Source organism: Tupaia chinensis, unplaced genomic scaffold (genome assembly GCF_000334495.1).
Source record: "Tupaia chinensis unplaced genomic scaffold, TupChi_1.0 Scaffold148378_1, whole genome shotgun sequence".
Taxonomy (NCBI): Eukaryota; Metazoa; Chordata; class Mammalia; order Scandentia; family Tupaiidae; genus Tupaia; species Tupaia belangeri.
In genome coordinates, this window is record NW_006208228.1 from 164339 (window position 1) to 180101 (window position 15763).

At 48.3% G+C, this 15763-nt stretch overlaps 1 protein-coding gene across 1 annotated transcript in view; it reads right to left on the reverse strand.

Moving 5' to 3' along the window:
- LOC102479195 (contactin-associated protein-like 3) overlaps positions 1–15763 on the reverse strand; it is a 215268-nt gene that overhangs the window by 116280 nt on the left and 83225 nt on the right. Inside the window, 2 exon segments of the mRNA XM_027769064.1 lie at positions 226–410; positions 1258–1458. Of these exon segments, the coding sequence (XP_027624865.1) occupies positions 226–410; positions 1258–1458 (386 nt within the window).

A 15763-nucleotide genomic window follows, 5' to 3' on the forward strand; every position in this document is an offset into this window, starting at 1 on the left:
TTGCTGTCCTGACAGCTCTCCATCGACAGACAGACGTCCTGAGCATAACGGGGGCCTCCTGGCTCCATCTGGAGGCTGACGTCTGTCCAGGACGAAATGCCCCACAGCAGGGGCAAGTGGCTACTGCTCTACAACCGCCACACAGGATTCTGAATTACATTCCCTAGAGGGTTATTCTGCATTTAAAAGATCAAATCTGTAATACTTCAAAAGTAATTTTCACACCTCATAATCACGACTCAGAGCGCGGGAGTGCCCCTGTGGCTGGAGGCGCTGGGTGTGTCTGTCCACGGTGAAGGTGACATGCGTGTGCAGGAGCTCCACCAGGACCGAGTGCCAGTGCTCGTCATCCAGAAGGCTGCCCAGGGCCAAGGCCCCCCGCGCGCCAGGGGAGGGCAGGTCAGCACTGCCTGAGCAGGAAGAGGAAGGACACCAATCCTGCTAGGCTGGCATTTCTGCCACCATTACACTTTCCTTACCTCCTTCAGGCCTTCTAGCTAGCCAGCTGGGTTTATCTTAGTCTTAAATACAATCTACTTTCACTTGAGTGGTTTCTTCTGTCTTGTTTTTATAATGATTGCTCATTGTATTTTAATGATTGCTCACTGCATTTTAATGATTGCTCACTGCATTTTAATGATTGCTCATTGCACTTTAATGATTGCTCACTGCATTTTAATTGTTCTTGAAGCACCTTCCTAGGCCCTCCTTCACACTATCACCTTGAAGTTTTGCAGGACTGAGTGTCATCGTTACAATGTTACCATGCTATTCCCCACCCTCTGATACTGGTCTGCATGATGGCCACACTGTAACACTTTTTAAAACACATTCAAGCTATAATGTTGCGTGAAAACCCCTAAACGGTAGGGTGACCTGTCCTGTTACTACACGGTTCTGGCTTCTCTCTGTTGCTGCAGGAATTACTTACTTCAATCCATCTCAAATATGTTCTCACTTCAGGACAAACGACTGTGCAGAAGTACCACTCTGGTGCGGGCAGTGCAGCAGGGGTGTGGTGTGGCTGGACCCACATGGGAGGGTCCTGAGTCTGCACCCGGGACCGCCCTGGGCACACCAGGCACACACGTGATCAAGGCCACAGGTCGCGAGCAGGTCACGTGTGGAGGCCCTGCTGGGATGCCTGTCTCTCTTTCTCTGTGTCTCTCTCAGGAAAGAAATGAATAAATAAACTTTAAAAAACCCACTTTTATCTAAATGATTACGTTTTCAGAAAGTCTATCTTACACTTTTTACCTGAATTGAGGAATAAGACAAGTTTTCCTTTAACTAATTCCAAGGTGAGGTATTCGCCATCTTGTCCTCTGTGGAGAAGAATCCCATCACTCTGCCTGGTTTTAAATTTCAAAGAAATAACGTCTTTGGTCGGACTCACGGATGTGTGATTAAATGTGTACAGCAAGCAGCTCTTCCCGTCAAAATGAAGCATCTCGGATCCTACAACAGAAGACATTAAAGCGTGACCCCAGGCAGGTGCCTGAAGTACACATGCACCCACGCACAGGCATGCGCGGCAGATCCCTGCGTCACACAGGAATAGTCTGACTGCTGCTTTCCCGTGATGCCAGCACGTGACACGCCGAAACGCCGACGTCTGCTTTCCCCGTTTCCCTGCAACAGGCCATCTGAAGTACCACTGCCGACCAACCGCGATACTCCTGCCTCCACACTGCTCTAGTCTCGTCCTGTAAATGGAGGGATATGGAGAGAGGCTGAAGCACATCTCCCAGCACAAAATTCCTCCTCCTACGTCGGAGGCTCACTCAGTACTACCAGTTTTTATAATAGTTCTGGCCCAACAGTAAAAGGAAAAACAGGAGCCCCACTCAGTGTAAACGGTGTATTTGATTATGAATCGGCAGGGGGTTTTTTGTTTGTTTTTTTTGGGGGGGGGTGGTTTGCTATTGGGCGCATGTGCTCACCAGAAAGACAGAGAGAAACAGAGAGGCAGAAAGCGAGAAATCACCCCCCAGGGGGGATGGCCACGCCGCAATCCCTTCTCCTCCATTCTCCTCTCGGGATCCTGGGCACGCACACACACGCGCCCGGGGTGAGTTTAAGCCACCAGGTCCAGGACTTGAACCACACTTGACTGCACAGTGACATAGCCATTACGCCAACTGCTGGTCCCGTGAATCGACAGTTTTGACTGTTAACGATTCTCACGTGAGCACTCACGCTAATATACTTTTGTCTGGTCATAAAAGTCACATGCATAGACCTTACCCTTACTAGATGTCACTTTACACTCACAGTGAGTGGCCTTCAGTAAACCGCCATGGATTTTCTCTGGACATTTTGGCTGAGTCCAAGAACACACGAGTTCATATTGTGCCTTCAAGACTATGAAGCTTCGGGGCCACATGGTGGCACAGCAAGACCTCCCTGTGCACAAGGACACATGTGTTCATGCTGGGCACGTGTGTGCCCACGATCTGATCTGGGCTGGCCAAGGCTGGGGTGGACCATGGCATCAAGACCTTGCAGGGGGCCTCTTTCTCTCTCTCTCTCTGTTTCTCTGTCTCATGGCATAAATAAATAAACTTTAAATAGAATAAACTTCTTCAGGAGCCACGCAGGTCATTCTGCTACAGCCGGTCACTGCTGGGACACTGCCATTCTCTCAATTGACAATGTCTTACCTTTAATGACCAAGATGGCTGGCATCGGCTTGTACTAGAAAGCTATGTTGTATCATTAATATAAAAAAATCAGTCAAGTCAATTGCTAATAAGATAACAGAAATGTAAAGGAATTCACGTGACCTTGAGAACTCTTGCACTGTTCACATCTCACGAGGGTCCTCCACAACACGTGGACTATAACTGAAGACACGTGAAGGCCACGGACGTGAGACGGGGTCTCTGCGCCCACAGAGTGGTGACGTTCTCACGTCGCAGAACGCTGCGGTGACCACACACGGACACGTTTCATTCGTGCGAGGTTCAACAGTTCCAGTAAACCGCTGACGTTCCCAGTTCAAAACCATCATCCCTTTTAGGCAGCCACCTTGTTAAAATTCTGGAGTCCAACTCAGGTACTCTGCTTGTAAAGAAACGCTGCATTCTGTCCCAAACCAGGCACTGGTCCTTACTCTTCACAGTGTACGTAAATGAACGTGCCTGGCAGAACAGAAACTCACCAAAATCGGATGAGTCTGGCTTTTTAGGTGGTACTACGTTAATGTAGAATTTTGACCTTTCACATTTTAGCAGTACAGTTTTTCTCTTCGTAAGTCACTGAAAAGCAGTAATAATAATTCAGACATTTACTCATTCATTCATTCATTTGCAGTTAATCAACAAAGAAGTTTTGTTCCATAAATGATTTTGATAGAATTATTTTTTATTTATCTTTATTTATTTTTAATTTTGACAGAGAGGAACAGAGTGAGAGAGAGACAGAGAAAGAGAGAGAGAGGGAAGGTGAGAAAGCAAGCCACCAGGTCCAGGACTCAAACTGCAGTTGCCCACGGGGGAGTCCAGCGCCCTTAACCACCACACCACCTGCTGGCCTCACCAGAATTATTTTCAAGAGTTTTTATCCTCATCTTCCTGTTGCACTATTGTTTTGTAATAGTTGTACTGAGCTTCTGCACCTCAGAATCCTCAGGGGAGTTTGCTGAACACAGGCCGTGGGCCCTTCCCAGAGTGGCTGACTCAGTCTGGGGTGGGATCCCAGAAGACGCATTTCTAGCAAGTTTCCTAGTTGATGTGCTCAGTCTGGCTGCCCCATTTCCCGAGCCACTGCCCTAAAACATTTAAATCGTATGTCCTGGGACATTCCCTTTAGACGAAGGGGGGCAGTGGGACTTTCACTGTGTAACTGAGACGCGAACCAATGGCCTCTACAGCCTTCTGTCTCAGCGCTCTGCTGTCTCTCAGGTGACTGCCAGCAAGTGCCTAGGACAGTCACCATGTGCAGTCACCACCCCACCTCTCCTTACTGCATCGCTAACGTGTAGACAACCCGTGTGCTGACAGGGAAACCAAGCGAGCATACAGACATGGAGCCGAATGTCACTTAATAGTAGCGCTTCCCTCGGGGCCGACAGGTGGCGTGGTGGTTAAAGGTGCTGGACTCCCACATGGCCAGCTGCGGTTCAAGTCCCAGATTTGGCGGCTTGCTATCTCATTTTCCCTCCCTCTCCCACTCTGTGCTCCTCTCTGGTCAAATTGAAAGAGGAAAGAAAGGAAAGAAAGGAAAGAAAGGAAAGAAAGGAAGAAAGAGAGGGGGAGGGAGAGAGGGGGGAGGGAGAGGGGGAGGGAGGGAAAGAAAGAAAGGAAAGAGAGAAAGAAAGTTAAATAAAATAATTCTTTCAAAAAAGAAAAAAACAATGCTTCCGGGGACTAGCAGATGGCGTAATCGGTACATTGCTAGACTCCCACACAGTCGACCACAGTTCAAGTCTCAGCCCCAGTGGCTTAAAACTCACACCAGACACATGCGTGTGCATGCCCAAAATCTCAAGAGGAGAATGGAGGAGAAGGGATTTCAGAGTGGCCATCCCTCTGGGAGTGATTTCTCGCTTTCTGTTTCTTTGTCTCTCTTTGCCTTTCTGGCGAGCACACACGTCCTATAGCAAAAACCTCTCCAAAGTAAATAAATAATAAAATAATAATTTAGCTTAAAGGGATATAACTAAATACATAATTTAAAACTATGTTTTGACATAGCACAGATTTGACAGCAGAAGATGGATATTTTTCTTTTTTGATAAAATTATTTTTGGTCAGTTTAGTATAAGAAATTCCCACTGGAAATCATTTATGTTGAAATAAAATAAAATAAACAAATTTTAAAAAATAATGTGCCTTGCAACATTCTAATAGTTTAACTAAAATTCTAAATGATAATAAATTTAAGTTCAGTTTAGGCGGTTAAAAAAATAGACAAAATTTGGGAAATATCAGGCTTTCTTTTCCCCCCGCCCCCCAGAGGTTTTTGCCAGAGAGTACAGTGCACTCACTGGAGAGAGAGCGAGCGAGCGAGTGAGCCAGTGGGGGGGAAAGTGAGGAACCACCCCTCACACTGCAATCACTCCACCATTCTCCTCCTAGGATCTTGGGCACACAAACACACCTGCCAGCGTGATTTTCAAGCTATTGGGTCTAGGACTCGAACAGTGGTCAGCCATGTAGGAGTCCAGCTGTGTAACCATTATGCCATCTGCTGGTCCCATCAGGCTTCCTTTTTTTATTATTATTTTATTTTGCCAGAGGTCAGGTGCACTCATCAGAGAGAGAGAGGGAGAGAGTACCCCTAAAGGGCTGCGATCATACTACGATCCCTTCTCCTGCACTTCTCCATTCTGTCAGAATCTGTCTTTCAAGCTGCTGGGACCAGGATTTGAACTGCATGGAGGGTCGTGGGGATCCACCTCCAACCACCAGCGATATGGCCCACCTGGCCCTCAGGCTGTCCTTCTCTACTTCAGATTAGTCACATTACTCTCAAGTCCCAGGAGCTGGCTGTTAAAGGGTGGTTTTAAAAAAATATGAACATGAAGAAGCCACGGCAGAGACTGCATGTGGCCTGCAAAGCCTGAAATCATTACTAGCTGGCTTGTGCAGGAAAAGCTTGCTCCCCCTGCTCTGCAATAGCCCGGGGGCATCATTTTCCCTGCCTGCTGATTGACCAGAGTTGCCTCTGACCAGAACCAAATCACAGCCAGTTTGGCCCCTTGTTTATTATTATTTGAAAACTAAAAACCCTGTTTTGTTTAGGCCCTTGCAAATTACTGGGTTGTCAGAAAAGTCATGACATGCTTTTCTATGCAAAAACGTGCCAGGACTTTTCTGAGAACCCAGTACACTGCATGGTTACTCTTCGAATGTAAGTTGTGGGATATACCACTAAGGAGGGAAAGAACTGACCCATATTTTAGCTCCTGACTAGGTACTTCTGTGCACAATATAAAAGACTCATTTTAATACAGACTTCCACAGCCTGGATTTCTGCTTTGTCACGTACAGCTTCCTAATTAAAAGACCAGTTTTCCACCTTCCCCCGTGTTGACCTAATTCCACTCGTTTCCTGAGCACAACTCCACCCACTTCATTCTAACGGGGGCCTGCTGGGTGTCACTGGCTGTGCTGGATGCTGGGACAAGGCTGTGACCGGAACGGGCACTCCGAGGGCACACTTTCACTGTCCACGGGCAGCTAAGGAAACTACAGTGACAAGAACACAGCTCAGAGTGGCGGGCACAGGAGCACGTGTGCAGAAGGAAAGAACGCAAATAACCACGGCGCTCTCGATGACATGTCAATCATCCTGTTCCCTCCCCCTGAAATTCACGAGCATGCACCAGTGGCTAACCATCATCCAAGAAACCCCAGTTAGGGCTCATGCAACAAGTGAGAAAATGCATGACCACAAATGACTATTCAAAACAGGAATCTTTAAGGAGGCTGGATCCCGCATGGCTGGTTAGACAGTGTGAGTCCTAGACCCAGCAGCTTGAAAAAGCATGCAGGGCATGTGTGCCCTAAATCCTGAAAGGAGATTGGAGAGGGAATTGTAGCATGGCCAGCCCCTTCCCAGGGACCAGGTGATTTCTCACTTTCCTTCACTCTCTGTCTCTCTCTAGTGAGCACACTATCCTACAGTATTCTTAAAAAAAAAAAAAGAAAGAAAGAAAGAAAGAAAAAAGGAATATTTAGACTAGAAACTCAATATAAGCCTTTGAAGAGAATCAATTTTTTTTTTTTTTTGGAGAGATTTTCACTGTAGGGCGCGTGTGCTCGCCAGACAGACAGAGAGAGACATAGAGACAGAAAGCAAGAAATCACCCCCCAGGGGGGATGGTCACGCCGCAATCCCTTCTCCTCCATTCTCCTCTCGGGATCTTGGGCACGCACGCACATGCACCCGGCATGAGTTTCAAGCCACCGGGTCCGGGACGTGAACCGCGGTCGACTACGTGGGAGTCCAGCGACACAGCCATTACGCTAACTGCTGGTTCCCAAGAGAATCAATTTTATAAGATGTCACTTACTTACAAATGTTCATGAATTCACCCAAATATATGAAAACAAGTAAGTTCATAATTATGAAATAACTGCTTTTGAAAACTGCACTAGCTCCAGCTGGTGTCATGGTGGTTGAGGTGGCTGGAATGCACATGGCCAACTAAGTGGCTGGAGTCCTGGACCTGGCAGCTTGAACAGCACTCTGGGCACCCGTGCATGCGTGCCCGAAATCCAGAGAAGGAGAAGCAGAAGGGACTGTGCTGTGGCCACCCTCCATGGGGAAATTTCTCACTTTCCCTCTTTTTGTCTCTCTCTGTTTCTCCAACAAGTGCATGTGCCCTACAGCAAAAACATTTAAAGAAAAATATTTGCACTAAACACTCAAAAACAACATGTACAGGCAACAGATTAGCAACAATTTAAATGGAAACAAAAACGATACGTGAGGTAGAGAGCAGGAAGTTCAACCAGTCATCAACAAGCTAGGGGAGATCCCCTGAAGCCTCCCTTAAGTGTAACCTGTTGTCAGGGTTAATTTGTCATCTAGAAACCTGACAAAGCTATTCTGGGTGTGTCCCTGGGGCGTTTCCAGGCAGATTAACATCCAGGTCTGAGCAGACCAGGTGGAGAAGGTGGGCCCTCACTGTGGGTGAGCACAATCCATGGACCAGGAGCCCCGGAGAGAAGGATGCAGCTTCGGCCCCTCGGAGACAGCAGGGTACCATCTGCTAGCACGGGTACCACAGCTCAAGGCTTGCCTGTCGTCGGATTCCAGGAGTCACGCCAGGGGCCCTGGGTGCTCAGGCTTTTAACCTGGGACTCTGTGTTGGCACGGGCTTCCCTGGCTCTGAGGCCTCCGTCTCGGCCTGAGCCACACTGCCAGCAGCACCCCAGGGTCTCCAGCTTGCAGATGGCCTGTCGTGGGACTTCTCGGCCACCAGTAAGCCCATTCCCCCAGTGAGTCCCCTCTTACACTCTAGGCCTACTCCACAGTTTCTGTCTCCCTAGAGAACCCGAACACGCCTATCCATTAGGCAGCGGCCGCCTTCACCACCATTCTCAGTTACCTGGAGGATCGAACTTTCACGTCCTAGCACACCTGAGTAATCTAGGGAGCTGTTGTTTCTATCAGCCCAAGAATGAAAGGTTTGTGCAATCAGACTCCTGGACAAAGACAATTTTATCATCTATCATTAATACGAAGAGTCCACTATAATAGTTATGTGGATGAAAACACCAAAATATTACTTTAAATTACTACTGGAAAATAACTTCTACAACACCCTTAATGAAAAGGGCCTCTTTATAATCCAACTAAATAATTAGACACTAGAAAATAGAGGCTGCTTATTATACATTAGAACAGGAAGCAATAGTTTCCCAAATGTAAGAATCGCAGTCCTAGAAAAGAAGAAGGTGCAAAGGATCAATTTTGTGATTTGAATATTATTTATAATCATCAGCTTTATTTATTTATTTATTTTTGGAGAGATTTTCACTGTAGGGCGCGTGCGCTCACCAGACAGACAGAGAGAGACATAGAGACAGAAAGTGAGAAATCACCCCCCAGGGGGGATGGTCACGCCCCAATCCCTTCTCCATTCTCCTCTCGGGATCTTGGGCACACACGCACACGCGCCCGGCGTGAGTTTTAAGCCACCGGGTCCGGGACACGAACCGCGGTCGACTACGTGGGAGTCCAGCGACATAGCCATTACGCTAATTGCTGGTTCCCATCATCAGCTTTATTAACTGAAGCTGTATTCCTGGGATTGAGTCACTATCGATATTATTAAAGTAAGTCCATCCATGTACTAGCCAAGGAGGGAAAGGAATCCATCTTACGTCAGTATTGAGACTAAATTTAAGTTGATAATATTTACATTCTCTTGATCAAATCCACAAAAAGTCACTCACAATAACGATTATAACATCATAATTGTGTCATTCAAATAAAGGGACATGGGGCTGTCTTGCAAGGGAACAATCCCTGGCTCCACCGTGGAAAAACTACCGAACCTCTCTGTGCCTCAGGCCTCTCATCCATGCAAGGATAAGAGGGTCTCCCACACGCGTTGTCACGAGTGGTAACAACCTTGTATCCACACTGTGTGTACAGCGGTGCCTGAACCGTGCTAGAACCTCGGCAAGTGTTGGCTACGTGCTGACTATCAGTGCGCTGGGCGAGCCGTGAGGTCACCCACAGTTAACAACCGCACGTGGGCCTTGCCTCTGCTGAGGTGGAGTAACAGGGGCCAAGTTTACCTGTCCACGACAAGCAATCAAAACAAAAACAAAAGCAGCCAGGGTGGAAAAAACATGGAAGATTGGAGAGACAGAGAGAAAGGGAGAAATTCAAGATATTCGGCATCAAACAACATGAGAGTGACGCGCAAGAGACGAGACTGACAGGACGAGTTCTGCACCTGCTGGGTCACTGCCCTGAGACAGTTTCAGGACACAGAGCAGGAGAAGGAGCCGAGGCAGAGGCCAGCAGGACATGGAGCAGGAGAAGGAGCCGAGGCAGAGGCCAGCAGACCCCTGAGCAGGAGCTGCAAAAAGAGTCTGGCAAGAACAAGAGACAGAGAATCCGCGGGCGGAGAACAAAGGGGAGAGAGGAAACAGGGTGATCTGCAAGCGGCCTCAGGAGCATTCAGCCCCAGCAAACGCTGGTCAGGCAGCAAGTCGGGACACTCAGCAAGTCTGGAGAAGAGCCACCTGGAAGGACCAGCCGGAAACAGTGCTGGATGTGTACATGGACATGGGGCGGGAAGCAGACTCGCTTTCCAGACTGGAAGCCCCATCACTCACTAGTCATGAGGTAGAGCCCTCAGATGGGCCTCACCTCAGTGGGGGCAATAATTAGCACCAGGTCAAACACCATTCTGGTCTGGGCTAAGACCTGAACAGCCCTACCTAAAAAGGCGTGAATCACTTCAATTCTGTGTGTCCTTAAACAAAGCTCAAGAATATCAGAATACAAAAGTATAGAGCACCCAACAAGGAAAAAACAAAAATGCCTAGCATCCAATCCAGCATGCGAGAAAGATGGAAAGTATGGCCAATAATTAAAAAAAAAATCAAAGCATATATACGACTGGCACAGATAGTATACCAGAGGTGTATTAGGTAATATTAAGGTAATTATTACAGCTATAAGCCATATGTTCCAGAAATTAAGTAGATACACAAAAAATACTTTTAAAAAGTGAAACCTATAGGGACCAACAGATGGTATAATGGTTATGTTGCTGGGACTCCCACGGAGTCAACCACGGTTCGAGTCCTGGACCCAGCAGCTTAAAACACTCCAGGCACATGTGAATGCATGCTCAAGATTCCGAGAGGATAGGGAGCCAGCAGTTAGCATAATGGCTATGTCACTGGTCTCCCACGTAGTCGACCGCGGTTCGCATCCCGGACCCGGTGGCTTAGAACTCACGCCGGGCGCGTGTGCGTGCGTGCCCAAGATCCCGAGAGGAGAATGGAGAAGAAGGGATTGCGGCGTGACCATCCCCTCTGGGGGGGGGGGGGGCGGGGATTTCTCGCTTTCTGTCTCTCTGTCTCTGTCTGTCTGGCAAGCGCACGCGCCCTATAGTGAAAACCTCTCAAAAAGATTCCGAGAGGATAATGGAGGACAAGGGATTGCGGTGTGGCCATCCCCAATGGAAGGTGACTTCTCCCTTTCTGTCTCTCTGTCTCTCCAGCAAGCACACTCACCCTACAGCAAAGAAGTCTCTCTATTAAAAAAAGTGAAAACTACAGGGCCAGTAGGTGATGTGGAGGCTGGAGTGCTGGCTCCTGCGTGGCCAACTGCACGGTTTGAGTCCAGTTCAGCAGCTTGAGAGTCACACCAGTTATGTGTGCGTGCATGCCCAAGACCCCAAGAGGAGAAGGGAGGAAAAGTGACTGTGATGTGGCCTTCCCCCAGGGTGACTTCTCACTTTCCCTCTCACTCTCTGGAGAGTGCATACACCCTATAGCAAAAAACACAAAAAGAAAACTTCTTTTAAAAAAGGGAAACTACAATGTCTGAAATTAAAAATACACTGGATAGGATTAATGCCAGAGTAACCTAAAGAAGATGAGATGAGTGAGCTTGAAGGCATTCATAGAAACGATCCAGAATAATACAAAGAGAAAAAAGAACTTAAGAAAACGTACAGAGCATCAGTGAGGTGTGTGACAACGCAAAGGACCATGTAGCCTAAAAAATGGTAACTGAGTCCCTTAAGGAGATGGGGAATGGATTAGAAAAAATACTTGAAGAAGCAATGACTGAAACTTTCCAAACCCGATGAAACCACAGATCCAAATAGCCCAGTGAACTCCAGACACCAGAAACAAAAGAAAACAAAACCAGGACACATCTGAAGCAAATTGCTCAAAATCTTACAAAATAAAAAAAGACAGGACACCCTCCAAGCAAGAGACACAGACAGCTGTGTGCTTCTCACTGGAGACCGTGTAGGTAAGGAAACACGCCGAGGGGAACACGTGTGTCCAGAACGCGGTACTGAGGGGGATAAAGCTTCACAGTGAAGGGGAGGTCAGGACCGCCTCAAACACAGGGTTCCTCTCGAGCCGTCCGCACACGAGAACTATTGGTTTACCTGGAAGTTAGTGCACAGTGTAGGCCCTGCGCAGGAGTTGGATTTCACCTGGCTGACCAGGGTTCGAGTCCTGGCACATGCGTGCAGGCCCAGGGTCCTGCTGGCATGGAGAACTGGAGGAAAAGTACTGCAGTGTGACCAGGCTCCACTGAAGGTGCTCTCCCTCTCTCCCTCTTGCTCTTTCTCTCTCAAAGGCCTCTCACTTGTGCCCTCTAGCATTAAAAACAAAAACAAAAAACAAAAAACCCAGCTTTTGAGGAAGAAGGAAGACAATGCATAGAAATGTAGATCTAATCCATTCATCCATATGGGGGACGGGGAGGTGTGGTGTTATCAGTTGAAAATATTTTGATTAACTGGACTGGGGAGAAATGTTCACATATTGAAATGTTCACTTTGTAAGCTAAATTAATATGATTGAATGTATAAAAAATTAAAAATAAAAATTAAAAAAAGAAATGTTCACATGTATAATAAAGCAATAACCATTTTCCACCAAAAAAAAAAAAAACAAGAAATGTAGATCTATACAAAGGAATGGAAATCATTGCAATTTACTTAGGTAAATTCACACACACACACACACACACACATTATGTTTAAAAAAAATCAAATCTCTTTTTTTTTGAGAGATTTTTGCTATAGGGCACGTGCGCTTGCCAGAAAGACAGAGAGAGACAGAGAGACAGAAAGTGAGAAATCACCCCCCAGGGGGAATGGTCACGCCGCAATCCCTTCTCCTCCATTCTCCTCTCAGGATCTTGGGCATGCATGCACACACACCCGGTGTGAGTTTTAAGCCACTGGGTCCAGGACTCGAACCACGGTCAACTACATAGGAGTCCAGCGACATGGCCATTACACCAACTGCTGGTCCAAAAAATCAAATCTCTTTAAGAGAAAAGTAACAGGGTATGGTTTCTAGAGTGACTGCATGAGCTGCCTGGCAAATCTTGTCCCCTAAAAGCAATGATAAAACTAGGAAAAAAAATGTGAAAAACAAACAAAAATTGCCAAACACAATTACTGAAAGATTTCTGGGAGCTGGCCGAAAACACACAACAAACAGAAATACTGACTCCAGAGTATCTACTGAACCTCAGTAAGAAGAGTGCGAGCCAGTGCTTTCCCACCCAGAGGCTGCTCCGAGACTCACCTGTCCCCCTGCCTGCAGGTCCTTGGACCAAACTCCTACCAGGCTGGGGAGCAGAGCTCATGGAAAGCTCCAGTCTAAGGCCATGTTCATAGCAATAAAGGGAGGCCAACATGGCAGTCAGCCTGGCTGGGACAATGGCTGACCAGCCAGCAACTTAACAGGGAGAAAACCAACTTGGACTAGTGGCCCAGGACGCATCTCTGAGAAGTGACATCTAGGCAGAGACCTGAACATGGGAGGGAGAGAGACAGGTGAGCACACTGAAGGGGCATCTAAGCGGGTAAGCCTCGTGGACGAGAGCCTTAAGTGAGCCGAGAGCTCGGACCAAGAAGAAAGCTCGGGGGAGGGGAGCGGGCTGTGGGGACGGTGGCTGGTGGGAGGTCACATTAGAGAACAGGCAGGCACGAGGTCACACGGCACTGGAGAGCCCTGCTGAGAAGCATGGAGGATGCCAGAGAAGCAACAAGAAGCTGCTGCAGGTCGTGCACAGGTGGCAGTTCGCCGGGGTGGCGTCGGCTGCCATGAGAGCATAACAAACCAACAGCGGGACAGGGAGACCGACAACAGGGAAGCAAGTGCAGGAGTCAAGTGAATCCGGATTTGTGCTAAGGGGGTGGGCTGAGCTAGAGAGGACGGGGCGATCTGGCTGTCAAGTGGACACAGCTTCAGTCTGGAGCTCCCGCGGGAGGGGCAGAGCCGTGTCAAGGGCTAGCAGCTGCCATGCTTCTCTGAGAGCTCCTGGGAAGGGCCGGGTCACCAGGTGAGACAAGGGATATCGGGGTGAGGGGGCAGGGGTGAGCCAGGTCATGACAGCAACCTGGAGGCTGACTCGGGGCTGACTCGGTAAAGCAATCACCGCCGAGCTGAGCCCAGCGGAGTGTCGGGTCTGAGTCCCCTGTCTGCCTGTGATGCTGGGCACACGCATGGCGACCCTGGTGGCTGGGAAGACTGCAGCTGGTCATGGCATAAGCGCCTGTTAAGGGCACTTGTCTCTCTCTCTTTCTCTCAAGAGATTAATAAAAACTTCTTTTTAAAAGAGAAAGTAACTTGGGGCCATGAAATTGTCCGCACTTGTGAGAGAGCGCTTCTGCTTCCCGGTACTCGGTCACTGCTCGACGCCGGACTCGCAGACATCACAGGTCGTCTCAAGCCCCAAGTTCTGGCAACAGTCTATCATTTAATAACAGTATTTTGAATGTGTAAACGTTATTATGATGTCTTTAATTGGGCTACCATTTTATAATCCAACTTGCTCATTTTGCTGTACTTTATTAAATGTGTATTTATATACTTTTCAACATTAACTTTCAGCAAAATCCTTAGTTATACTCTTACTTGAAATAATTTGCTAGTGAGCTTAATTTGGAGATGACTAAAAAGAAATTAGTGAGTAACTGTGGAATAACTTGGATAGAAATCAGAAAAATTAAAATCGCATTAAAACGGAGTCTATTACACTCAAAACTATGAGGCTGTTGTTTCCTATGACTTTAGGGTTGCTGTGAATACTTTTCTATTTAACATCAAATAAAAGCCTTAAGGCTATATGATTAAAGTTTAGCGAAATGTCTTCCATTTGTACACTGGTGTAAGCTGAGAACCAGAGAACCACTCCCAAATTTAGCCCTGATCTAAAGAGCCTTCTTCTCTCCCACCTGCACGGGCTCGGCACCCCGGAGCGCGGAACTGCACCACTGCTGTAGCCGTCACCCTGTGTGTCTCACTGGGCGAGGGGCCCTGGGCGGCGGGAGGGCCCTGAGTAGGGCGGCACTGAACTCACATCCAGCAGATCTAGTTTGATGTCTCCCATTGTTTCCACGGAGGGAGTGGGTACTAGAGGTCGGCCTCTCTCCTATGACTAAGGCCACAATGAGTTTCCAGGTTTTCCTGGTTGAGGAGGCCGCCGACCTGTGCGCTCATCCCGCTCTGTGTTCCTGTCAATGAGTTTTCTAAACCCAGAGCTTCTCGGGGAGCCAGTGCTGGACAGGACAGGAGGGGGCCGCGTTTTCTAAACCCAGAGCTTCTCAGGGAGCCAGTGCTGGACAGGACAGGAGGGGGCTCTGCATCACAGCCCTCCCTAGACGTTTCAGACACAGGCCGGCGGCAGGGCAGCAGAGATGACGCTGCACAGGGGCCCAGGGTCTGCAGCCGGGCCTGTCGGCACACTCTTGCATGCCTGTCATCCTGGGTGGCTGAGGCCGGGGCAGGATGTCAGGCATGGAGATCCCACTGGGGTGCCCCCCACCTCTGTCTGTTTCTCTCCTTCCTCTCTTATGGGAGGAACAAGTCAACTCAAACAAACTTCAAAATACACATTATTTTTATAGACTAACAACAGGTTTATAAATAATGGCACTTACTGATGTTGTTACATAAAACCTAATTTTTTTCACTGTAATGGTTAACACTGAAAACAAATAAAACACAACAGCCAATTGCATGTTCTTCCGCCATTCTCCCTGCCATTTTCCCCGTGAATTCTCAGTGCTGATGTGAAGCAGGACCACGTGCCGTGCTGTGTGGCCCACCTCCAGGGGCTCAGCACGTCTGCACCTACTGAGGCCACATTCCCATCCTTCCCCGCGCCATACAAACAATAAACACATCAATCAACTTACACTCGTCATGGGCCTGCACAACACGTGTGATGGGAACGGGGTGAGCTGCTGGAGAATGGCTTGAAAAAGACACTGAACATACACGTGGGAGGTCAGAGAAGGCGGCAGAGAAGGAGCAGAAGAGCCGAAAAGATGAAGACTCAGGTAAAAGAAAGGGAGAGTGGCCTGGGCCGGGGTCTGGGCGTCTGGGGCTGCTGAGACCTGCGTCGAGGACATGGGCTTGGAATTCACTGGATGGTACGCACAGGCTCTGGAAACTAGGACGGTGGATGACAACCTGCAGAGAGACCTGCTCAGAGTGAAGACAAGGCTGGAGCAGGACTGTGAGACAGCCAGCACTGGACAGCTGGGGCCCGAGAGGTGGGGAGGGAGACAGGACGG